Source organism: Macrobrachium nipponense, chromosome 6 (genome assembly GCF_015104395.2).
Source record: "Macrobrachium nipponense isolate FS-2020 chromosome 6, ASM1510439v2, whole genome shotgun sequence".
NCBI lineage: Eukaryota > Metazoa > Arthropoda > Malacostraca > Decapoda > Palaemonidae > Macrobrachium > Macrobrachium nipponense.
Window position 1 is genome coordinate 100,846,653 of NC_061108.1, and position 27,636 is coordinate 100,874,288.

A 27,636-nucleotide genomic window follows, 5' to 3' on the forward strand; every position below is an offset into this window, starting at 1 on the left:
TGGCCACTCCGACGATAAGTTGAGTGCAATGATGTGGAATTATTCTTCGAATAGGCTATTTATTATGAAGATATGACTATAATACATATGGTAAGAATGGTTTTATTACCTTTATTGTCAGTTAATATCATAATGTGAATGTTTGTGTACGTTGGTGGTTATCGCACTGCAACTACGCTTAGCCTACCAATGAACGTCGTACATAAACCTTGAATAGGCTATTTATTTCGAAGATAGGACAATAATATATTAGGTGAGAATGGTTTTATTACCTTTATTGTCAGTTAATATCATTATATGAGTCTTTAAATGAATGTTGGTAGTTATCGGACCACGGCCGAGGGTTAGCCTACCGAAAAACATCGCATACGCAACACAACAAACCCGTGATGCAGCGATTCATACCAGTGATGTAACATGAGAAACGGTCCAAGAAAAAACCCGTGATTAACTGGATCCGTGAATACTGATCCGTGAATAAGCGATGCCCCACTGTAGTGGGTTGTGCTTGCATGTGTTTAATGATGCTGCATAGAATTTAAAAAATAAAAAGTGTCTTTGGGTTCAGTCCTGGTTAAAAGGACGTGAAAAGTTTTATTTTAAAAAATAAGCTAGGGCTAGCCTAGATAGGCTATTTGTAACCTTGTTTACACAACCACAGTCAGACTGTATGTATTATAAATTAAGCTAGAGAAACACTGCACATATTTTAAAGATTTTTGTTTATATTATTTGCTAATGCAAAAAAAATAAATAAATAAAAATGAGCAGACCTAAGCTATATAAAAATCTGATATTCACAATATAGCATGCTTATCTGTATGAAGATCAGCAAGTTCAGGAAAGTTTTCCCTGAGTCGCATGGTGATTTCTTGGTAATTTTTTCATTTAAGACCCTTTTTCATAAAACTATCATGCTTATGGTCCCATAAGCATTGTCTCTCCCCAACATCATCAACTAAAAACTGTTCTGGCAATCTTGTCCACTGTACCAAGAACTCCATCTTGCATCTGATGACTTGAAATGCGTGCTCTCCAAGATATAAACAAACAATAAAGTCGACGGTAGCGATGGGTTGAATTTGACGTACCATTTTCAAAATTCGTGACAACAACACCAGAAAGTCGTCGTCAAAACATGAAAAGTTGATGTCAAGTTCAAAAGTCAACAGAAATTTTGCTAGTGTGACAGTGCCTTAACACTCAGTCCACTGGTTTTAAATACAGTGAAACACGTCCAGATTCATTGCATATAGGGAACTCAAAAAGAACTATAGTATCAATGAGTTTTTTGTATGGTGTTTTTACGTTGCATGGAACCAGTGGTTATTCAGCAACGGGACCAACGGCTTCACGTGACTTCCGAACCACGTCGAGAGTGAACTTCTTTCACCAGAAATACACATCTCTCACTCCTCAATGGAATGCCCGAGAATCGAACTCGCGGCCACCGAGGTGGAACGCCAACACCATACCGACCACGCCACTGAGGTGCCCTATATAGTATCAATGCACGCACAAAGTTAACCACAAGAAACGGGTTTGTCACCACTCCTCACGCCCCTTGCTGGAGAGAAGGGTTGAAGCTACTGTTAAGCAGCTTTGTATGGTGTAAGGAACATTTATAAGTGCTGTAACAGGATGGCTGCAATGCTCACCTGCATCAAGGCAATTCCAGTGTATGATGTCTTATTCTTCAAACCACCCATAGGTATAAAGAAAGGAGAAAAGGGAAAGAAAAGTAACCAGTCATCTCACTCATTCCCTACTCCACACAATCATCTTAGGCAAGATACAAACTGTCCCGCCACGGGCACTGGATGAGTTACACTTGTTGAAGAGCCACCACTGGACCCAAGGGAAAAGTTTATAAGGATCCATGGGCAACATTCTTCATGTAAAAGAAAGTGAAAGTGGTTTTGATGCAGTCAGGAAGCAGCATTCAAAATACTATGAACAGATAAGTTCTTCTTAAATGCCAGGGGGGAGCCAATTCCTTTTGGTGTCATGAGCTTCTGCATGCACTTAACTGGTGATAGAACTTGACAATGAGGAGTAGGCTTGCCCAATTCCTCATGTAGTTTAACCCTTAAACTCCAAGTGGATGTATTTTACGTCAACATTTTTTGTCTCTTGGGTGCCGACTGGACGTATTTTATGTCGACATAAAAAAGTTTTTTTTTTAAATTCGCGGAAAAATACTTTAGTAATATTCAATCATTTACCTTTATTTTGCAAAAATTTGGAAGTCTCTACCACAATATTTCGATTTATGGTGAATTTATGAAAAAACGTTTTCCATACGTCTGCGCGGTAACTTCCAAAAAAAATCATATGTGCGATTGTGGTAATGTTTGCACCATTTTAAATTAGCCATTACATAAAGTTTTATATATGAAAATGTGCGCAATTTCACGCACAATACAACTAAAAACAACCCATGGTTGTAGCTTATATCAGTTTTGAAATATTTTCATTTAAAAAATGATAAGTGACAAATTTTCAACCTTCGGTCAACTTTGACTATACTGAAATGGTAAAAAAACGCAATTGTAAGGTAAAACTCTTATATTCTTGTAATATTCAATCATTTACCTTCATTTTGTAACAAATTGGAAGTCTCTAGCACAATATTTCGATTTATGGTATTTATGAAAAAAATAACATTTTCCTTACGTCCGCGCGGTAACTCTTCCGAAAAAATCATACGTGCGATTGTGGTAATGTTTGCACCATTTTAAATTAGCCGTTACGTAAAGTTTTATATATGAAAATGTGCGCAACTTCATGTACAATACAACAAAAAACAATTGAAGGTTGTAGATTTTCTCATTTTCGTATATAAATCACGATAAATAGTAAAAAACCACGTTCGGTCAACTTTGACGCTGCCGAAATGGTCGAAAAATGCAATTATGGTGAATTTAAAAAAAACTTTCCTTCCCTCCGCGCGCGGATTCTCCACCGCAAATCTCCGAAATGCGTACGTTGCATTCTCGAAATATTTGCTCCGTTTCATATTAGGCATTTCATAGAGTTTTATATATGAAAATGTGCGCAATTTCAGGTAAAATAAAACTAAAAATATTTGAAGGTTGCAGCTTTTCTAATTTCCTAAATAATTGCATATAAAAAATATATAAAAAAATTTGACATTCGGTCAACTTTAACTCGTCAGATATGGTCGAAAACTGCAATTGTAAGCTAATACTCTTACAGTATAGTAATATTCAATCATTTGTCTTCATTTTGAAGCAAATTGGAAGTCTAGGACAATATTTAGATTTATGGTGAATTTTTGAAAAAAATATTTGTTTACGTCCGCTCGTTACGAATTCATGCATCATTTTGTGATAATATTTTCTCTGTGTTGCTTTTATCGTTTTACAATGTGTTATATACCAAAATGATCGCAAAACAAATTAACTTGTTACCTTTAACCGTTTTGCGCACGATTTGAATACAATTATATATGAAATTTTGTTTTCTCGTTATCATATATCGCATTATTTAAATATGATAATGATAATTTTTTTCATTTCTGATGGTTGCATACTAAACTTCAGGCAATGAAAACAAAAGGAGCCAAAAATTAACTCTAAGAGCGCTGTGATTTTTTGAAAAATGATATTGTCATGTTACAATAAAGTTTTATACATACTTACCTGACAGATATATACTTAGCTATAGACTCCGTCGTCTCCGACAGAATTTCAAATTTTGCGGCACACGCTACCGGTAGGTCAGGTGATCTACCGCCCTGCCCTGGGTGGCAGGACTAGGAACCATTCCCGTTTTCTAATCAGAATTCTTCTCTTCCACCTGTCTCCTGCGGGGAGGCTGGGTGGGCCATTAATCGTATATATCTGTCAGGTAAGTATGTAAAACTTTATTGTAACATGACAATATCATTTTTATACATTCAACTTCCCTGCCAGATATACTTAGCTGATTAGCACCCAATTGGTTGGGGTTGGGTAAGAGACAGCTAACTACTGAAATAGACAGGTAAACAACATATGTTGTAGGTATTAATAAACCTTGGTTCCTACCTTATTAGGCTGAAGACTTCGCGGCTACTGCCTTGGAGTCTGCTTAGCCTCAAGAGCCTCAGCGAGATATTGATCTATGGCTAAGAGTTCTTGTGGGTCTGCCAATGGGGTCTTATCCACTTACTCGGCAGAGCCTAAAGGCCTTTGTCATTGGGTGCTATTCCACTAACATGACAATACACCTTGTTCAAGGAGCACAACACCGATCCCGATCACCTGATTCTAACATCCATGTTAGTTCTAAGATTGCAAGGAGTTATCCACGAACTCCTACAAACAACCAAAAACTCGAAACATAATTACATGTTCATTTATACAAAATATAAAAAAAAAAAAAAAAAAAAAATTTTGTACTCCCCCACTAGCCATACATACCCTTGATCCCCTACCAGCAACGACACTATGCGCCCGTGCGACATCCGTGAGCTTGCTAATAGAAAACCAAGCACATATCTGACAAGAGGGTTTATGTACGATAAAATCAAAATATTTTAAGGATCAGTCTTTGCTCCAAGACCCAGCACTGTATCAGCTGATACAAATGGACCTAGCGAGAAGCACTTCTCATAAGTCACTCTCACATCCTTCAGGTAATGAGATGCAAACACTGAATTGCACCTCCAATAAGTAGTCTCAATGATATTTTTAAGAGACATATTCTTTTGGAACGCCAAGGACGTTGCTACTGCTCTCACCTCATGGGTCTTAACCTTTAGAAGACCGAAGGATTCCTCCGAGCAGTTCTTGTGTGCGTCCGTAATTACGCTTCTCACAAAGAAGGCCAAGGCGTTTTTGGACATGAGTCTTTTGGGGTTCTTCCACAGCACACCAAAGACCTTGTTGACAAGCTCCCATCTGTCTCTTCCTCTCTAAATAAAATTTAAGAGCTCTCACTGGACAGAGAGACCTCTCTGTCTCTCTGCCTACGAGGTTAGATAGACCTTTTACTTCAAAGCTTCTGGGCCAAGGTTTTGACGGCGGGTTTTCGTTCTTCGCCAGAAACATTGTCTGGAACGAGCAGATAGCAGCATCTCCCTTGAACCCCACTGTGGAATCCAGAGCGTGCAATTCGCTCGTCCTCTTGGCTGTAGCGAGAGACAACAGGAATAAGCATTTCCTAGTGACGTCGCGGAAGGAAGCCAGATGTAAAGGCTCGAATTTATCCGAGGAAAGGAATTTCAGGGACCACGTCCAGATTCCAACTAGGTGTTCTAGGAGTTGCTGCTTTGAAGTTTCAAAGGATCTAATTAAATCGTGTAGATCTTTGTTATCTGCAATTTCTAGCCCTCGATTTCTGAATACTGAAGACAGCATGCTTCTGTATCCCTTTATTGTTGACACAGATAGGTGTGATTCCTCTCTCAGAAAGAGGAGGAAATCGGCAATATTAACTAGAGGTACTGGAGGAGGACAGCTTCTGACTCTTACACCACCTCCTAAAGACTTCCCACTTCGATTGGTATACTCTTCTCGTTGAAGCTCTGCGGGCTCGAGCGATAGAGCCCGCAGCCTTGCGAGAAAATCCCCTCGCTCTGACAAGTCTTTCGATAGTCGAAAGGCAGTCAGAGCGAGACCTGGGAGTTGTGATGAAACCTCTCGAAGTGGGGTTGTCTGAGTAGATCTGGTCTGTTTGGAAGAGATCTGGGGAAGTCCACTATCCACTCCAGTACCTCCGTGGAACCATTCTTGGGCTGGCCAAAATGGGGCTATTAGTGTCAACTTCGTGCTCTTTGAAGCTACGAACTTCCTGAGCACTTCCCCCAGGATCTTGAACGGGGAAAGGCGTAGGGCGTCCACACCCGACCAATCCAGGAGAAAACGTGTCTATTGCGAAGGCTCTCGGATCTTCTACTAGAGAGCAAAAGATCTCTACTCTTTTGGAGAGGAACGTCGCAAACAGGTCTATGTGAGGTCTCCCCCACAGGGACCAAAGACTTCGCACACTTCTTCGTGTAGAGTCCATTCTGTGGGAAGGACCTGATTCCTCCTGCTCAGTCTGTCCGCTCTCACATTCTTTATCCCTTGCACAAATCTTGTGAGGAGAGTTATGCCTCTTTCTTCTGTCCAGGTTAACAGGTGTTTTGTTAACTGAAAGAGGGAGAAAGAGTGTGTGCCTCCTTGCTTGCGTATGTAAGCCAGAGCCGTGGTGTGTCCGAGTTTATCTGTATCACCCCGCCTCTGACTATCTCTTCGAAGAACTTAAGGCTAGGTGTATGGCCACTAGTTCCTTGCAATTGATGTGCCAGGACACCTGTTCCTTTGTCCAGGTGCCTGACACCTCCCTTGCTCCTAGCGTCGCTCCCCATCCCGACTCCGAAGCGTCGGAATATACACTTGGTCTGGGTTCTGCAGGGCAAGCGATACGCCTTCGTTCTTTTGAAGAGGAAGGATCCACCACTTCAAGTGATCTTTTATCTCTTGTGGAAGCGGGAAGATGTCCGAGAGTTGTCCCGTCTTCCAACTCCACACACCCCTTTCAGGAAAAACTGAAGAGGGCGAAGTGAAGCCTCCCCAGAGAGAAGAACTTTTCTAGTGAGGACAGGGTCCCTAAAAGGCTCATAATCCCTCGCTGAACTGCTCTTTCTCTCTAAGAAGCTCAAGATTTTCGACAAACCTCGAGTGATTCTTTCTCGCGAAGGAAATACTCGAAAACCCGAGAATCCATCTGAATCCCCAGATAGACCAAGCTCTGGCTGGGGATCAGCTGCGACTTCTCGAGGTTCACGAGTAATCCCAGCGATTCTATCATGTTTCTTGTTACTGATAAGTCCTCCAAGCACTGAATCTCCGACTTGGCCCTGATCAGCCAGTCGTCTAAGTAGAGGGAGATGTTTATTCCCTCTAGTGAAGCCATCTTGCTACATTCGCCATCAGGTTGGTGAATACCTGCGGAGCTGTAGACAGACCGAAGCACAGAGCCCTGAATTGAAAAACCTTGTCTCCTATTACAAACCGAAGATATTTCTTTGACAAATGGTGAATGGGAACGTGGAAATACGCATCTTGCAAGTCCAGAGACCATCCAATCTCTGGACGAAGAGCCGACATTACTGAGGCGGACGTTTCCATACGGAACTTCTTTTTCTGAACAAAGCGATTCAGAGCGCTTACGTCCAGTACTGGTCTCCACCCCCCCGATGCCTTTGGTACTAGAAAAAGGCGATTGTAAAATCCCGGGGAGTGTGGATCCTGCACAAGTTCGATGGCCTCCTTTTCCCACATTTGTTCCACCATTTGAAGGAGAGTCTTTCTCATTACAGGGTCTCTGTACCTCGCTGACAGTTCCCGAGGCGTAGATGTTAGGGGAGGACTGTCCTCGAAGGGGATTACGTATCCTTTCTTTAGGACCGAGACTGACCAAGGGTCGGCTCCCCTTTTTGCCCATACTCCTGCAAAGTTCAGGAGTCTGGCGCCCACTGGTGCTTGAAGGAGCAACAAGTCATTTAGTTTTCTTGAAAGGTCTGAAGGAAGACCTTCCTCTCTTGTCAGAGCTCTTCTTTCTGGCAGGGGGACGAGCCGCTGCACCTCCACGAAAGGGCTGCTGAGGAGGACGAGAGTCCTTCTTAATCGTCGACACTACAGGGCGTCCTTTCTTGGACGTTTGTACCAGTAGGTCTTGTGTCGCCTTCTCAGTTAGCGAGCGAGATATATCCTTCACTAACTGAGAAGGAAACAGATGATCCGACAGAGGGGCGAACAATAAAGCAGTCCTCTGGCTCGGAGAAACCCCTTTTGATAATAGGAGATCCATATACTGATCTCTTTTTCAGAAGACCCAGCACCAAAAAGGGAAGCCACTTCTCCCAAACCGTCCTGTACTGCCTTGTCCATGCAAGACAGGACGCTATGGAGAATCTCTGGGTTTTTAAGAAACTCCGGATCTTTAGATTTGTTGGCCAGAACTCCGAGTGACCAATCCAGAAAATTGAACACCTCTAAAGTGACAAAAAGTCCCTTTAGAAAGTGGTTCAACTCCGAAATGCTCCACGTCGATCTGACCGATCCTAAAGAGTGACGTCTAGAGGCCTCCACTAAATTGGAAAAGTCCGCATCTGCCGAGGCAGGAAGAGAAAGACCCATAGTCTCTCCTGTCCCATACCAAATACCTCTCTTTCCATGGAGTTTGGAAGGAGGCGTGCAGAATACAGTCTTTCCCAACTCTTTCTTCTTGTCCATCCAAGAATCTAAAGAATGGAGTGCCTTCTTCATAGAAATTGCAGGCTTCATTTTCAGAAAGGCCGAAGATTTTGCCGTAGCCGAGCTCGAAAAGAGAGAACGAGGAGAAGGAGGAGCCGCCGGACTAAGAGAGTCTCCAAACTCTTGTAGTAACAATGAGGCTAAGACCTTATAATTCGAGAGTCCCTCATTTGCAGAGGTTCGTCATCAGACAAATCGTCCAAACCTCGATCAGACGAAGGAGAAAGCTCTCGTTTGGAGGGAGAGTCCTTCCAAGACCTCCTACGATCTGAAGGAGAGGAGCTTCTATTTGGAGAAGAGTCATAAATTCCAGGAATGAGTCTCCGACTCCTGCCTCCTGGCTCTTGACTCTTGCCTCCTGACTCCTGCCTCCTGGCTCCTGACTCCTGCCTCCTGACTCCGGACTCCTGCCTCCTGACTCCGGACTCCTGGCTCCTGCCTCCTGACTCCTGACTCCTGCCTCTTGACTCCTGACTCCTGACTCCTGCCTCTTGCCTCCTGGCTCTTGCCTCCTGGCTCCTGCCTCTTGCCTGGATGACTCCACACTCCTGGCTCTTGGCTCCTGCCTCCTGGGTGACTCCTCACTCCTGGCTCTTGGCTCCTGCCTCCTGGGTGACTCCTCACTCCTGGCCGGTGCCAGACGCCTGATCGGTTCATCCACGTTCGTACAGGAAGCCTCACCTCGAGTAGGAGCATCGATCCTGGCGGCAGATACCTCCATACGTCTGGAGGATCTTTTGATAGGAAGGGAAGAGTCTTTCCTTCTAGGAGGCTCCTTTGAAAGGACTCCTACAAAAGACGAAATCTGCTCTTGCATAGCCATCATGAACCTCTTCGTAACCTCCTCTTTATCCTCTTCGGGAGGAGGGGAAGGAGGAGGGGAGGAGTCCATAGCCTCCACCTCCTGACTCCTTCTAACTCTGGTTGACAGACTGGCTCTTCTTGCCTTCTTAACTCCCGAAGGAGACTCCTCAGGGAAGTTTTCCGGGGCTCGAGCAATCGTCGGAGCCTTCCAACTCCTCTTGAGTGGTCGAGAGCGATCTGAATCCCTCCAATCACGTCTCGGAGATGAAGATCCCGACGAAGAAAAACACTCACGCAGGACGCTTTTGCAATAGCGATCCCTGGCAGTCTTGGGTGTCACAGAAACCGCCGAAGGGACACCTGATCGGTGGGGATTCTCCACAACCTCCTTTCGGTTTTCGACATTCCTTCTCCTCTGGGCATGTGAGCTTGGAAGAGGTCTAGACCTAGGAGCGTTGCGGAGCCGACCAGATGCCCCCTCCACTACACTGGGGACACTCATATCACTGTCCACTGAAAAATCACTAGCCTTACCTTGCAGGGCAGCCATTTTGTTTTCCATCAACTTGAAGGCTGCTTTTAGATCCGCAAGTTCTTTCACTGAATCTACAGGTTCTGCAATAGGAGAAGGGGCTGCAATGGAAGGAGAAGTAGCAATACTTACCCTTGGGGAAGATCCCAAGCTAGGAATTAGTTCATTAGATCTCGAACTACTTAAACTTCTATAAGAAGCCTTCCTCACTCTTTCTCTCTCTAACTTTTTCAAATAATTAGTTAAGATTCTTCCATTCATTCTCACTCAAATTCTCACATTCCTTGCAAGTATTAGTGAAAGAACATTCATACTCCCTGCAACCCTTGCATACAGTGTGAGGGTCTACCGAAGCTTTCGGCAACCTCACCTTACAGCCTACATTCACACAACGTCTCACAACCATTCCAGTGTCAGACATTTTTAAAGAAAAATCCAAAATCAAGTCCACAAAACAGTCCACAAAAGCGTATGCCAATCCAACAATCCAGATACGTCACCAAAAGTCGGTCAAGAAGATCAATTGCCGGTGAAAAAAGAAAAACCAATCGAGAGGAACCAACAACAATGTTGATGGTCCGGGCGACAGAAGAATTCTGATTAGAAAACGGGAATGGTTCCTAGTCCTGCCACCCAGGGCAGGGCGGTAGATCACCTGACCTACCGGTAGCGTGTGCCGCGAAATTTGAAATTCTGTCGGAGACGACGGAGTCTATAGCTAAGTATATATCTGGCAGGGAAGTTGAATGTATAAAAAAATATTTTTTCCGCTTCGGCGCTCACTCCGAGACCCCCCGGGCACACGGAAGACGATTTTTAATATACCCCTTCGCCGTTTAAGGGTTAACAAAAGGGTATTCTAGGACACATTTTTCTTGGCCTGGCTTGTGTTAACATAGTTCACAACACCTAAACTCTAGGTGATGAGTCCTTCAGATAACAAAGTAGTCCTTTGATGGGTGAAAGCAGAAACTCTTGAAGGTTGCTGATAACAAATGTCATCATGAACCATGGGAATCTGAGTCTTAGCCACAAATTCCATGGAAAATTTGAAAGCTACTGACACCAATCCCTTGTGAGTTTATTTCATAACCCTGACAATGGGGCTCTCCAACTCTTCCAAGGAAACCAAGGTCAGAAGGAAAACTGTTTCCAAAGTCACTTTCCTGGAAGCCAATTGACTCATGGGCTCAAAGGAGCTGGAGTGAGACTACTCAGTACCAGAGCAAGGTTTTTTCATAGTCACACAAAATAGTTGATGGAGCAATCTCATTATCCATGAAATGTAGTCGTACAACAGCACAGCTAAATGCTTCCTCTGACTTTCACTGAAGGAGAATATAAACCATTGGAAGGACGCTTCCTTTATATAGGATATGAATCACATATAGAGCTGATAAAATAACTAAGGAGCTATTTTGAAAGTCCTGTCTCCCATCCAGTGCTTATTTTCCTTCATCATTCTCAAATTATCAGCAGCAGCAAATATACTAAAATAATGAGCAGGGTCGTCACTACCAGAGTCATATGCAAGGAAATTTTCCTCAGCTTAGATAGCTGTAAAGAAGTTCTTGAGGTATATCTATTTCTCCTACATCACTTGCAACTGGGACAGGCAATCCCTTGCATCTCCAATGTTGTTGTACCGTCTGCTGAAGGGAATGATACTTCACTGTTGTTGTACTGTCTGCTGAAGAGAATGATACTTTGGAAGAACTACAACTACTTCAGGATGCAAATTAATTTGGGTCTCTTGAATGAATTGCCTTGGTGGATCATTTGATGCTGCTGCCCTACCTCAAAGCTGCATCTTTGAAACTTCAGATACCAAATGTATACCTTAAATAACATCCTACTTCAAATATACCTTAAATTACTATCATATTACTGTATTAATCTTTAAGATTATACTATTAGCATAATTTCAGTCATCTTAAACATTTTACCATTAAAAATATATACAGGTACACAATCTTCTATCCGAAATCCTTGAGGCCAGATGTGTTTCGATTTTTGGAATTTTTCGGATTTCAGAACTGTGGGGTCAGGAGCATAATAAAAATTGTCTACCGTGTGCGAAGGGGGTCTCGGAGTGAGCGCCGAAGCGGAAAAAATATTTTTTTCAAAAAATCACAGCACGCTTAGTTTTCAAGATTAAGAGTTCATTTTTGGCTCCTTTTTTTGACATTGCCTGAAGTTTAGTATGCAACCATCAGAAATGAAAAAAAAAATATTATCATATATAAATATTGGGATATATGACAGCATGAAAAAAAATTTCATACATAATTGTATACAAATCGTGCTGTGAGCAAAACGGTTAAAGCTAAAGAGTTAATTTTTTTTCGTTGTAATGTACACTAAATTGCGATCATTCTGGTATATAACACATTGTAAAACGATCAAGGCAACACAGAGAAAATATTATCACAAAATGATGCATGAATTCGTAACGCACGGACATAAAAAATAAGATGTTTTCAAAAATTCACCATAAATAGAAATATTGTGCTAGAGACTTCCCGTTTGTTGCAAAATGAAGGCAATTGATTGAATATTACTAAACTGTACGTGTTGTAGCTTACAATTGCAGTTTTCGACAATTTCGGTCGAGTTAAAGTTGACCGAAGGACAAATTTTTTCTATTTATCGTTATTTATATGAAAATATTTCAAAACTGATATAAGCTACAACCATGGGTTTTTTTTTATTTGTATTCTACATAAAATTGCGCACATTTTCATATATAGAAATTTATGTAACGGCTAATTTAAAATGGTCCAAACATTACAACAATCGGACGAAAAAATTATGATTTTTTGGAAGAGTTACCGTGCGGACGTAAGGAAAAAGTTTATTTCATAAATTCACCATAAATCAAAATATTGTGTTAGAGACTTCCAATTTGTTGCAAAATAAAGTTTATTTCATAAATTCACCATAAATCAAAATATTGTGTTAGAGACTTCCAATTTGTTGCAAAATAAAGGTAAATATTTGAATTTTACTAGAATGTAATAGTTTTAGCTTACAATTGCGTTTTTTGACCATTTCGGTCAAATCAAAGTTGACTGAAGGTTGAAATTTTGCAACTTATCGTTATTTATATGAAAATATTTCAAAACTGATAAAAGCTACAACCATGGGTTGTTTACTGTTGTATTCTACATGAAATTGCTCACATTTTCATATATAAAACTTTATGTAACGGCTAATTTTAAATGGTGCAAACATTACGACAATCAGATGAAAAAATTTCTGATTTTTTTCGGAAGAGTTACCGTGCGGACGTAAGGAAAATGTTTTTTTTTTCATAAATTCACCATAAATCAAAATATTGTGCTAGAGATTTCCAATTTGTTGCAAAATAAAGGTAAATGATTGAATATTACTAGAATGTAAGAGTTTTAGCTTACGATTGCGTTTTTTGACCATTTCGGTCGAATCAAATTTGACCGAAGGTTGAAATTTTGCCACTTATCGTTATTTATATGAAAATATTTCAAAACTGATAAAAGCTACAACCATGGGTTGTTTATTGTTGTATTCTACATGAAATTGCTCACATTTTCACATATAAAACTTTATGTAACGGTTAATTTTAAATGGTGCAAACATTACGACAATCAGATGAAAAAATTTCTATTTTTTTCGGAAGAGTTACCGCGCGGATGTAAGGAAAATTTTTTTTTTTTTTCATAAATTCACCATAAATCAAAATATTGTGCTAGAGATTTCCAATTTGTTGCAAAATAAAGATTTCCAATTTGTTGCAAAATAAAGGTAAATGATTGAATATTACTAGAATGTAAGAGTTTTAGCTTACAATTGCGTTTTTTTACCATTTCGGTCAGAGTCAGTTGAACCGAAGGTTGACGACGAAAGGAAAAAAAAAAAAAAAGAAAAAAAAAAAAAATTTTTGGCACTTATCGTTATTTATATGAAAATATTTCAAAACTGATAAAAGCTACAACCATGGGTTGTTTTTTGTTGTATTCTACATGAAATTGCACACATTTCCACATATAAAACTTTATGTAACGGCTAATTTTAAATGGTGCAAACATTATGACAATCGGACGAAAAAATTTCTGATTTTTTCGGAAGAGTTACCGCGCGGACGTAAGGAAAAAGTTTTTTGTCATAAATTCACCTTAAATCGAAATATTGTGCTAGAGACTTCCAATTTGTTGCAAAATTAAGGTAAATGATTGAATATTATTAGAATGTAAGTTTTAGCTTACAATTGCGTTTTTCGACCATTTCGGTAGTCAAAGTTGACCGAAGGTTGAAATTTTTGCACTTATCGTTATTTATATGAAAATATTTCAAAACTGATAAAAGCTACAACCATGAGTTGTTTTTTGTTGTATTCTACATGAAATTGAGCACATTTTCATATATAATACTCCATGTAATGCTAATATAAAATGGTGGAAAAATTATGTCAAAGTGATGAAATAATTTCTGAGATGTGTCGCTCATGCTTTTTAGTGCAAGGAGAAAGGAATTCACGCTTGCGTGCCTGGGTAACGATTGTAAACAAAACAACGTCTTGATCCGTGAGCTCCCAGCATCCTCCAAGGCACGTGATTCAAAAGTTTTTGCCTAGTAGGCCTATAACTATTTTTCCGCAAATTCTTAAAAAAAATTTTGTATATCGACGTATATACGTCCAATCGGCACCCAACAGACAATTTATATCAACGTTTAATACATCCAATCGGCGTTAAAGGGTTAATTTCACCTAAACTGACTAAATAAATTGGGTTCACTCATGACCTACATAATAAATACTGGTTGCTCGGAATATTAAGTGGAACCCCAATTCCAATTCTGTTATTCTGTTCACTTAAACCTGAAATGTTACTGAGCTATGAGTAACAAGTTAACTTTCCCTACACTATCCCCAATTCTGTAGTTATTTAACTAAAATGAAACATAAAAATATCAGAATGAATGCTGAAGTGCAGATGGTCATTTGTGAGATCTCTAAATTGACTAAGTTCAAGACAAAAAAACTTACTTCTAAAGCTGAAGTTTTGTGAGGATTCATAAGCACTGACTCATATGGTTTTTTTTCAGTAGATTTTCTCACTTGAGAGCGTTTCTTCTGATCCCTCAGCTGATGAAATATGGTTTCAATAACTCCCCTGAAAATGAGGTCAGTATTTTACTATAAAATGCCTTTAAACATGTAAAATTATTAAAGAAAAAGAAAAATTTTACTCCCTATAACTTTTAATTTCTGATTCTATCTATTATGGGATAAATATAAAAAAAATATTTGAAGCATTCAGTACTTTTCCCTAGGTACTGAACACAAACCAGAGTCTTTCCCATATGCAGTTCATCCTTCAGCACAAGTGGAAATAGGGGACAAGAGGGAGTAAACCCACTCATCTCCCTCTCACTGCTTTGCTCTTTCCTTAGGTTGCTCAGGTCAAGTAGGGCGGATAAGGTACTGGTTTGTATTCCTAAGAAAAATGCAGACTTATTCAAAATTTTAATTGTTCCTACAACAGTGTGAACAGTGCCCTTCATAGATAGACTTAACCCTTAGGAAGGTTAGGAAGGTGGTAGTAATTCCTGCCAGAATTTTGAGTTGGGTTCCACCTGGACATGTCAGGCCCCCAGGTATGCATGCAAGTAAGTGATACTATGCCTACTATAATCTACTAGTGGTCTGGTGAAAAATACAACACTTCAGAAAACCTTGACATCTCCCATTGGGGCTGTCAAGTAGGTGGGCAACTTTATTCTGGCAATTTCCAAGTATGGTTAAAAAAAAAAGCTCTACCATGTCCTTCCTTTCCCCCCTTGTTAACATTAGAAGGACAGAGGGTGGTACATTCTAAATTACTCATATCAAGGGCTCAGTGTACTTACCTGTATCTCATTCACTCCAGCTTGTACTTCGAGAGAGAGAGAGAGAGAGAGAGAGAGAGAGAGAGAGGAGAAGAGAGAGAGAAGAGAGAGACGAGAGAGAGAGAGAGAGAGAGAGAGAGAGAGAGAGAGAGAGAGAATTATTATTTTTACTATGTGATATCATTTAATTTTATCAAACTTACTAATACACTATTAATCAATATTGATATTTGAAAATTAGTAAATCATTTTTGTATCATAAAAATGTACTGTCATGAAAATATCATCAAAATATACTAATTGGTGATTATTTTCATCGGAAAACCCAGTGAATAGGAAAATTCCCCGCAAATAATGGGTAGATATGGTCCAGAGAGAAATCCTCGAATCCGTGAGTCCACAAATACGGAGAACGCGAATACGGGGCCCACTGTATACTTGATATGGGGAAGTAAGGCATAACTTTTTAAAAGAGCCATGGAAAAGATGCATATTTGTTATGTTTGTATTTTATGAGGGTGTCTCAGCACTTAGGCTAAGCCACTGATAACCAGACATTAGTGGTACGTATAAACCCTATGGAGGGTAAAACCCAGTCATGAATGTACGTGTATCAAAGAAATGCCATAAAACCAAAATGCCGGTAACTGATCCAAACAGTAACCAGGGGCTGCCTGTACCATATACAATCTAACAATTTTCTTACCTTCAGCAAAGTAACATTTTGCAAGCACATAGATAACTGAGTGGGATCTAGTTTGGTTGAAATGTTATTTTTTTTAATTTCAAAAAGACACCACATGGTCAATAGCACAAAAAATATAAATACTTAATATAAGACTTATTTTCTAAATACTTCACTCCATTACCTTCGCGTCAGTGGTAGTTTGACAGATTAAAACAAAAATGAGAAAAGTTGGTTTTCTATGAATATCTTTCTATCCCTCTACTTCCCCCATCCAACACCAGGGGAATGATAAGTACAAACACCTGGAGCAGGTCAGTCTACTTCTATCCACTTTGAATGTGGAAGGTAGGAAGGGCAACTGATATAATGGAGAGGTAAATATTTAAAAAATAAACCTTATAGAAGTATTTATATTTTTTAAATTAACCTTACCTCTCCATTATATAGCCGACTTACACATTTAACATGGAGGTGGGCTAAATGAAAATCAGCAGGCCCTTTAAAGGCTACTTAATACTACACAAAAATGTACACAGTGTTTGCTTACCTAGTAAAACTAATCTACTGGCTATTTCTGCTCCCTTAAGAGGATTGTCACACAGGTATGAGAACCTCATCATGAAGACATCTGAGGTCTCTTTGGATGATACTCCCTTCAGCAGAAGTGAGGGTATGGTTACAGTAGTACCTCGAGATACGAAATTAATCCATTCCGAGGCGCCCTTCGTATCATGAAGTTTTCGTATCTTGGACCACATTTTACATGTAAAATGGCTAATCCGTACCAAGCCCTCCAAAAACACTCCAGTAAATTATATTTCCAGGCCTAAAACAAATGTTCTAGGGTTACGACGCCGATCCGACGGAAGAAATATGACTCCAAAAAGGCAAAATAATGTACATGCTTGAGTAATATTCAACTGCATGTAATGTTCAACCCCATTTTTACTGCATATATTAGGACGACTTTAGCATATGTCCCTTATCAATAAGCCTAGCCTATGTTAGCGGTTGCTACTGTAGCCTAGTCTATGATTCTGACATCTAAACCTAAGAAGCTAAAAGCTTAGAATATGCCAATAAAATGTATAAATAATCAGTATGTACTCATTTTAAATAATTATTAATTAATCATTAACTATAATACACAAACAAACAAAAAAAAACCTTCCAATCGATTGTTTACATTCAGCTCTTACCGTCTTACGAGTACCGAATGAACGCCAAGCCATCACTTTTTCTAGGACACAGTAAGCCATAAATTTTCATTAGTATCTCTCTTCAACTAATGAAACTACCAAACAGTATAATAACCATTCATTTCTATTCTTTATTCTATCTTTACCTAATGGAGATACAAAGTTACTGACAGCTATAATGAAACATATACGTAACGAAATATTAAAACAGAAGAAGAATTCTAAAAAATATGTATTTGTTGGCAGTCTGATTTATTTTATATTTTATGATATCTAATTCACAATTTTTTTATTAAATGTATTGCATGTATTCATTTCAAATAATTATTAAGTAACCATTAACTATAATAAACAAACAAAAAAAAACTTCCAAACTTCTATTTACATCCAGCACTTACGAGTATCGAACGATCGCCAAGCAATCACTTCACACAGTAAGCCATAAATTTCATTATCTCTCTTCAACTACTAAAACTACCAAACAGTATAATAACCATTCATTTCTATTCTTTATTCTATCTTTACCTAATGTTTTTTTTTTTTTATTAAATGTGTTGCATGAATAATTTTTTCAATTTATAGCATCCTTTTACCAATAGAATACTTAAAGCACAAGGGGTAGATGCTGACCAATAGGAGAGCAGGATCTTATGGGGTGACTAGCATCAGGAACCAATGGGAGAGCGGGAGGATGTTGGCAAGTTTACTCAGCTGGCGGCGCGGGAGTTTTAAAATTGTTCTCGGTGGTCCGGGCGAATCTCGGGACTTTACAGCAACAACCTTTCGTATCTTGAAAACTTTTCGTATGTAGAGCTGTAAAATTTTTCGTATTTGCTTTCGTATCTCGAGTTTTTCGTAAGTTGAGCCTTTCGTATGTCGAGGTACCACTGTATAAAACTCTATGTAACAGCAAATATAAAACGGTGTAAAAATAATGACAAACTGATAAAATAATTTCCGAGATGTGTCGCTGATGCTTTTTAGTGCGAGAAGAAAGAATTTCGCGCATTTGCGCCTGGGTAACACTTGTAAACAAAACAACAGCTTGATCCGTGAACTCCCAGCATCCCTCAAGGCGCGTGATTCAAAATTTTTCACCTAGTAGGCCTATAACTATTTTTCTACTAATATTTTTAAAAACTTTTTAGCGTCGACGTATTTTTCATCAATCAAGCACCCAACAGACAATTTTCGTTGACATAAAATACGTCCAATAAGTGTTTAAGGGTTAATAAAAAGTAAGTGTTTAGTAGGCACTAGGCACACAAGTGAATGCCATAAAGCAGAACATAGCACAAGTGTTGGACACATAAAATGACAAATTTTCTAAGACAATTTGTATTTTTCATAGCTACAAACCTTTAGTCTTAACAATAGCATAATTTCTAGCGCCTAACTGGATCCAGTTAAATCACAGATGAAAGCAAGGAATCTTGTGAGATCTGGCAATACGTACGTATATTGGGCGAAGAGAGGTCAAGGACCACGCATCTACGCCACCGCATCAGTCTTTTATTAACCGCTTGGGCAAGAGTTGTGGTTGACCTCTCTTGGCCTTTACCCGGTTCATTGCCCGTTTTGATTGTGTTTAGTGTGTGTGTGTGCTATTATTATGGCTGCTTCTGCTCCATCTCGGCCTCGTCAACATGTGCGCCCCGGAACTCCAGGTTTTCTGTGTTCTCATTTTTTGGCTTCGGCTGCAACCGATCCCCAAATCACTTATAGTAGGTGTCGTTCTAATGTTTGTACAATTACAGAAGAAGAAACCTTCTCAGAGGAAAACCACACAACAGAGACGCATAAGACGTGGTGCAGTGGTGAGAGGCACAGGAGAACTGCGCATAATCGATCACGTTGCACACACCTCTTGCATAGCCAATGAATTCCAAGAAACACAAGCAGAGGAAGAACTTCTACACACATCCCTACAAACTACAAGATCTTTAATGCAAGTCGTCCTAGACCACAAATGATCCTTACTGTTATTCATTCTACTAACATTATCAGAAAGACAAGCACTGACATCAAGCAGGCCACAGGAAGGGGACAATGGGAACAGATCTCCACTGCTCTCTAACATGTCCCAGTTCTCTGTTGCTCCAGGAAGCAAGGGAGAAAGACAGGACATGACTATTCAAGAGCGGGTCCACTGACCCCTCCTCTAACGGGGGGAATTACCCAAAACCAATAGTCCCAAAGAAGGGCAACACCAATAAAATATTCTGTGAAACTTTGATCAAATGATTTATTGAGCCCTTTAAACTCTAAATATCTGATTCAATTCTATCAAATCTTACATACTGAATCAACTGGTAAGCTCTAGTCGGAGTAATAGAATGAAGCAAAGAGGTCCTAAGAAAGTTACTAGATGGGGAAAGACACAAATCATGCACTATCTTTGCAGACTTAACCTGCTACTTCTTTAGCTGTCTTTTCAAGCGATCAGCCTCTCTTCGTTTGCGATGTTTCACCAGTTTCACCATAAACTTATCTGACCAAGATTTACACACTTGACAATGCTCATTCACATTACATACAGCGCTCTCCCATTTTTACACAGGGATAGATTCAGATCCTACTGCGGAAATGCAAAATCTCCAGAAATGCAAAAATCCCCTCTTAAAAAATGTTTATAACTGCCAAATACCTTGTCTCCCTTAAAATGACAATTTGTCCAAAATTGCATTTTTCCTAACTATACAAACCTGAGGTCCTTTTACACATAGTCCCACCTCATGCCACCCCTCACTGCAGTTTTTGCTTGGGCCAAAAGCAAAAGTGATTTGTTTACCTCCCAGTCGCGCGCCTGTCGGACAAGCAGTTAACTACCGAACCCCTTGTTCGAAAGCTTACGACCTATCCAGCTGCCGCTAGTACCTTCCTATTGTAAAAGGACCTCAGGTTTGTATAGTTAGGAAAAATGCAATTTTGGACAAATTGTCATTTGTTCCGACACGGCATACAAACCTTCGGTCCTTTTACAATAGGAAGACTCACTTCTTGGTGGGAGGAATCTGAGTCTTTTGTGAACAGACTGGTGTTCGCCCAACCTTGGAATGCCTCCCTGGTCGTAAGAGCGAGGGAGGGATCCAAGCCTCTGTCCGATTGATCGGGGTGTGCACCGCAGGATCAATGGTCAGACCTCTGGACCAAGTACTAAGAGAGAGGCAAGCGTATCTCTTCGTACCAGCAAACAAGAACAAGTTCCTATTTGCAAGAGGCAACATAAAGTTATGGTTTGTCTCTTGTTGGCATCCACTTCCCCCCCCTTGTAGGAGGAAGTGGTGGATATTCGCTCCCATCCCTAGTGAAAGGGATAGGATGGGGCTCTGTCGAGTAGCTCACCGGCATCTCGTCCTTATCCAGCAAGGTGATGACCGTATCCCTCTACCCACAGGTAGAGGGGAGAAAAAGATAGGAAGAGAAGCCAGTCACTCTCTCATTCACTTATCTATTCTTACAGTCACACCAGGACTCGATGCTGTTCAGCCTGCTAGGTCTGGGTTAGCTACACAACGTGTTGAGCAGCCACCACGGTCCAAGGAAAACGATCCAAGGACCTGTGGGCAATATCCAAAAGGTAGAAGGAGGTGCCAGTGGTCTGGTTGTACCAGACCCCTGCCTTCAGTACCTGCGCCACGGAGAAGTTCTTGTGTAACTCGAGGGAGTGTACTTCTAGGTCATCTTGGTGCTGACGAAGAGTCTTCAACACTCAGCCTGGGATGTCGAGTTTCTTCAGAAAGCGCGGTCGCGCTTTCACAGGACAAAGCAGCATCTCCTTCGCATCGAAGGCGGTGAAGTCCATTAGGGAGGGGATTGTGAAGGACTCTAACCGATCATCAGGAACCGAAGGGTTCAGAGTCTTCGCTACGAATTCGGTACGAAATCGAGCGTCACGAATCCCCATCCCCTGGATGCTTGACTTCGCAGGAAAAGTCATGCAATTACCTCAGAGGAAAAGAAGGGAATGGTCGTATGACCTATCCCTCTTCTCGACTTCGGTGATGTCCTGTACCCATACTGGTCTATCCGTCTGCAGCGAAGTTGTTCTTCTCGGTAGTGGATAGGACACCGACACTCAATGGTGGGTGTCGATGGTATGGGTACTGTGACAAGCCGTTAGGACGAAGAAAAGACTGTTATGGAACAACCGAACTAAGTCCACGGCGAAGTTCGTAACAGACTTGGGCGCTCTGACAGCTGCCGACTGACTGCGTTCGGTAGGAGGCAAGTTGTCCAAGCACCCGAGCAAGTCACGTGACCTTCGCCTTCAAAAGGGTTATGCCAAGAGACTAAACAAATAATTTGTTCGTCACCGATGCCAGAAGGCAAGGTGATGACTCTCTTAAGGCATGTGCCCAACAGGCGAAAGTCAATTGCCTTCTAGAGACCGAGGTCCCTGATGGCAAGATATCTCATAGTATAGTTGATTCTCGGCTAAGGAGAAACAACACTATGTGTCGTTGAAGACGAAGGTGTACAGAAAATGCAACCTACGTCTTCACAGCTGAACCGAGAGAAGGATTCTCAAGATTCTGAACCTGTGCTACAAAGACTGAGAACGCTAACCGCTATTCATTGCTGTCCGGTGAGGATCGTAGTTGCAATAAAAGCGGAGCGCTTTTCAGTAATGAAGACAGGGAAATACTGCCTGAAGAACTGCTTCTCATGGGCTGAACATTTGGAAGTAGAGCTGTCAGGTCGGAGAGTAGGCGATGTCTTCTGACATATCTGTTAATTCGGGGCGAGCAATGAATAATTGCACACCTACGAATACGAGATATTTTGAAGACAAACTCAGATGTCTGCAAAAATCATTCGCATTATCGCGGTGCGATGCAGCGGGTGACTAGTACAGACTTCTGTTACCGTGCGGTAAACAGAAAGATGAAAGAGTCCAAGAGATATCTCTGTTGAAAATTCTCGCAATGTCGAAGGCGATGAAATCGAGCGTCACAGCAGTAGATGGTCCTTCATTATTGCGAGAATCCCCGTTAATCAGAGACCTAAGTCCATGATTGTTGGGCAGAGATACGGTTCGGTAGTCAATCAAACCAGGGGAGAGAGAGACGTAACCGACCGTTCATCTCCGAGACCTAGCTGATACTGAGCCGCTATCAGGCAGTTCTTAATTGAACTGCAACTCGGGGTTGCCTGCAACCTCCCAGCAGTTATCAGTTTCGATTTTAGATACTTGGTATTGTCATGACAACACCAAATCAGCTTTTGTATTTACCGAAATCCGTTTCGGTTAAAATATTAATTGCTCGAGCGTATTCTTTATGCTCGATGGGTTCTAGCCCGAACGCATTCCTTCGTGGAATAATGGATTACCTGGCAACTCAGGATGACGAGTCACCGAAATCCGTTTCGGTTAAATATAATTGCTCGAGCGTATTCTTTATGCTCGATGGTTCTAGCCGAACGCAATTCCTTCGTGGAATAATGGATTACCTCGTCATCCTGAGTTGCCAGGTAATCCATTATTCCACGAAGGAATGCGTTCGGCTAGAACCATCGAGCATAAAGAATACGCTCGAGCAATTATATTTAACCGAAACGGATTTCGGTAAATACAAAAGCTGATTTGGTGTTGTCATGACAATACCAAGTATCTAAAATCGAAACTGATAACTGCTGGGAGGTTGCAGGCAACCCCGAGTTGCAGTTCAATTAAGATACAATTCGTCTCGGTCACAAACCGTAGAGTTAACTACGGTATGCGCCTACCCCCCGGACAATTCAACTGTTAAAAGAATCATGTCGCGAGGGTAATATACGTAGTATATTTGTAGGTTCTGTACCACGACCTCCATCCTAAATTCTTTTCCTCTCGAGGAATGCGAATAAGGATTGGAGATCGACCGCCTTCGTTCTCTAGTCAAGAGAGTGAAGGAGAAGTCTTTCCCAAAGGAAAGCTTCAATGGTGAACAGAATACCGAAGACGATAGTTCAAGCCAAACTGGAAGTTCCCGTCCGTTCTTCTCTATTCCAGGTTAATCGCCTACTGTGAGATACTCTTCTTTCCGCAGCAGTCTTCTTCCAAATGCTAGAAATTACAGGAATTCGAGCATAAGCGAGGTTCCCGATTATCGTGTAACAATTATCGGGGATTCTCGCTCACTTTGGACCGTGGTCTCGCCTAAGTGTTTGGAGATCGTAAAAAACTCGAACACTCTGAGTGCGCTAGAAATTCCGTAGAATTCTAAGCACTCTGCGAAACCCCCCACCGAATTCGTCAAACGATATCGGCTGGTGGTCCTCTCGATTCCCGTAGAAATCGAGAAAGGGGCAGGATCCCTCCTCAATGACCGGGCTTACGTCAGGTAGGACCCCGAGGGTCCCCCAGGTAGCGCAGCCCCTAACGTGGGATCTTACAGAGAAATCTCTGTAGGATCCCTCCCCCTTTCCCTCGTAGCCGTAAGGAGAGAGGGAATGGGGGAGGAATTGGATACTGGCTCGCCTTCCCAGCGGAACTAGCAGTTGGAGAAGAAAAGGAGCAGCCATCGCCTTACGGCGATGGCCTCTCAGAGCCTGGGAAAACGTATCGTCAGGAGAAAACGTTTTCCCGAGGAGGGTTACGAACTCATACTGTAGGTAAGTGTCTGCCGCCACTGTGAACGTCGTCTGGGTGGGGCTGATCGACACCTGACAGGAGAGAGCCGATACCGTCCTCCGACTCATTCCAGTCCTCGTCGAGGTCGAAACCTCAGGAGGACCGAAGGGGTATTCAAATACGGTGTCCGAAGACACGTAGAAACGCCTCTGTCGCAGTAGAGGAGGTGAAGTAGCTTGTTCGACCGGCCAGAACTGAGAGAGCCTTCTTGTCCGGAGACGAGAGATACTAGGTTCAACACAGTCGGCAAGCTCCGATCGCGGCAGACCCACCGTCGATTTGGGTTCCCTCTCGGGCCCCAAAACGACTCGAGCCGAGACGTGGCTCTGCTGGTGGGAGCGGCGATCCTTCCCCGAGGTCGTTGTGCTGACGAATCAGCGCCATAACCTCGGCAAAGTTCCTCTGGATCTCGGAAGTCACAGCATCTTGCAGAGTGGGACCGTTAAGCCCTTCGAACAAGAGCATATTCCGAGAACCTTCCTCCTAAGAAGGGGGAACAGCGACAGCCCTCTCGGTCTTCTCCATCCACTTGCGCATACATCCTGGCCGGTCCAAGAACCGTGCCTGGCACGTAGGGCGTCGTGGTGGGATCATGAGGGGCGCACCCCTCACGATCACTCCTCAATACCTCGCTCCTCCCGGTGTAACCCGAGGAGGTTGAAGGTACGGGAGAGGCAGACCTGACGCTCCCTCCTCGCTCGCTGGCAGAACCAGCAGGCTTGGAGGGCTGCAGGTGATCGTCAACCCGCGGTGGCGATCGAGCTGCAGGCCTGGTCGAACCGTCTCGCTGTAGAGAACGGCTGGACTGAGCACAGCGGCCCCGATCTCGAGTGTCAGAAGAGCTGGTGCTGGTTGCCGTACCCGATCGCTCTCTGTGAGAGCGACGGTCAGGCGACTGCAGGCTCCACTGTCACAGTGAGGACCGGTGCTTGTCCTCACGGCACGTCACGTCGCTGGTTCCAGCCGTGGCTGGTACCGGCGGCGAACGGAGGGACCTCTTCCCAGCCTCAGTCCGTGGCCGGTCGTGGACCGTCACGTTCCCGGGTAGCCAGCTGGTCGCCGCGAGAGCGAGAGCTGGTCTGGTGAGAGTCGCGTGAGCGGCTGTCACCAGTCTTCCGCCCCGTGCCGTGAACCTGACGCTGAGCGAGCTCTGAGGTCTGGTTCCTGGCTGCACGGTCGCTGGTAGGCGACCGTACACTCGGTACCTCCCGCGAACGAGAGGCCGAGACGGACCCTGATGCAGTGGCAGAACCACTGACACCAGGCGAGGAAGTACCGGTGTTAGCCGGTACTCCTCTGGTCCCCGTAGTCTTCTTCCTTGCGGAAGAAAGAAGAGGACGGGCCCCCCGCTCCCGAAGGAGCAGGAGGACCAGCGGAAGGAACCCTCCCGTCCCACCGAGGTGAGACGGGTCCCGAGAAGCTCCCGAGGGAGACTTCTTAGGATGGAGGAGGCAACCTTCTTCTTCCTCGGCTGTGAAGCCTTAGAAGTTGAAGGGGAAGAGGCGGCAGCCGACGACGATGAAGAAGATGAAGACGACGACGACGACACCTTCCTCCTCTTCTTCGTCAGCTTCCTCAGGACAGACGTAAGATCTGCCATCCAGGGCGGAGCCGGGGCTGCTGTAGCCGAAGCCACAGGGCCCGGACGCACCTGTACAGACAGACCATAGTCTGGGGTAGTAACCACCACGAACAGGGACGACGTCAGCAGGTATGGGCATCTCAGGAACAGCAGGCAGGCAGCCAGCACAGCATCGGTAGGGACAGCCAGCGCAGCAACGGCAGGGACAGCCCAGCAGCAACGGCAGGGACGCCAGCGCAGCAAACTGCATGGACAGTCAGCCCAGAATCGGCAGGTACGGCAGGGACCCGGCACCGCACCGGAAACACAGGAAGTGGAGCAGCAGCCAGCAACATCCTGGTACCGGCGGCAGGTCCAGGGCGAGCTCTAGGGCAGCGGAAGTGTGGTCGCTGCAGCGCGGCAACCACGAGCGGCGGCGGCACGCCCCCCTCTCGGTACGGCGAACGGCACTTCACCAGCGGCTGTAGGCAAGACTGTTACCACGTGAGGCGAGTACACCAGGTGAGGAGGGACGTTGTCACCTGGAACGTGGTCACCACTCCATGGGTGACCGCAGTAGGCCCAGACATAGAACCGCAGCCCCTGGACACTAGCACGCCCTGCAAATGGAAGGACGCCCATACCTCACCAAGGTCCACCCTCGTGGCAGTAGCACCTGCGGAAATAACAGTAGTAGCGATTAGTGGGGGGGAAGTCCCCTCCCCCGCGCGCGGGGGGGTGAGCCCTCTCCCGAACGAGTGGAAGACCCCGAATACAATTGTACATCGGGCACCGAGCGCCCTCCCCCGCGCTTGACGGATCGGGCGAGGAGAAGAACGCCGATAACCTCCCCCCCCCCCAAGGGGAAGGGCCATCTGTGGGAGCTGAGCGGGGGGGGGGGGGGTTTCTCGTTCCCCACCCGCACAGCACCCATGTACCCAACAACAATAATAAGAGCCCGAGAGCAATCGTGCCCTCGGCCCGAATGCAAGGGCATAAGGATCAATTCCCTGACTGAGCGGAACTTGAACCAAATAAATATTGATGCAATCAATAATAAAAGGAATAAAATGAAAAAGAATCTTGCATTACGATTCACTTCACAATGAATAAGGGCTCGGATCGAGCGCATTTGCGCCCTCGGTACCGAGCGCAAGGGTAAAAGGATCCATTCCCGATTATGAATGGAAACCTTGATCCATAATGAATTGATGCAATCAAAATATATATGAAAATGAAAAAGAATACTGCGCTTGCGATTTCACTTCATACAAATAAAAAGGGGAAGGATCAATTCCCGGGAAATAGCGGAAACATTGATCCAAGTAAACAATGCAATCTCAATAAAATATGAAAATGAAAAAGAACTGCACTTGCGATTTCACTTCATTCAAATAAAAAGGGGAAAGGATCAATTTCCGGGTAAGCTCGGAAACTGATCCAAAAAGAGTATTGCTACAATCAAAATAAATATATGAAAATGAAAAAGAATACTGTACTTGCGATTCCACTTCCATACAGAATAAGTTTTCGTGTCGAGCGCATTCGCTCGGCAACGAGCATACAGGTCAAAAAAAATATAAATGAAAAGAGCACTTACTTACGATTTTCATCTACACATTTCAACCAAAATATACGCTCGGAGCGAGCGCTCTCCCGCCCTCGGCACCGAGCATACACAATACGAGGATCATTTCTGGGAAAATGAATTCCCGCACTTACGCCCTTCAGTCCCGGCACTCGGGTAAACGGAGGGCGTGGAGAAACCAAGATCCTTTAATTCACAATTGAATTCAATGGAAATAAATATGAAATGATTGTACTTACAATTCAGTTTCACTAGATAAATAGAAAAAGAAAAACACAACCATGCGAAAGCAACGACGATGAAGCGGGCAGAGAGCGATGATACACGTCCACACGCCAGCAGGCCGAAAGCAAAAGTGATTTGTTTACCTCCCAGTCGCGCGCGCGCGCCTGTCGGACAAGCAGTTAACTACCGAACCCCTTGTTCGAAAGCTTACGACCTATCCAGCTGCCGCTAGTACCTTCCTATTGTAAAAGGACCGAAGGTTTGTATGCCGTGTCGGAACAACTAAAATATTTATAAAACCCTATT

General features: G+C 43.0%; 1 protein-coding gene across 5 annotated transcripts in view; it reads right to left on the reverse strand.

The window, feature by feature from the left end:
- LOC135216734 (transcriptional regulator ATRX homolog) overlaps positions 1-27,636 on the reverse strand; it is a 216,205-nt gene that overhangs the window by 6,946 nt on the left and 181,623 nt on the right. For 4 of the 5 annotated variants that reach the window (XM_064252200.1, XM_064252198.1, XM_064252202.1 and 1 more), the window contains exon 5: positions 14,612-14,738. In XM_064252200.1, coding sequence (XP_064108270.1) covers positions 14,612-14,738 — 127 coding nt within the window. Of the gene's footprint in view, positions 1-14,611; positions 14,739-15,474; positions 15,501-27,636 lie in introns of those variants that run through there. The other variant, XM_064252203.1, reaches the window with a different exon arrangement.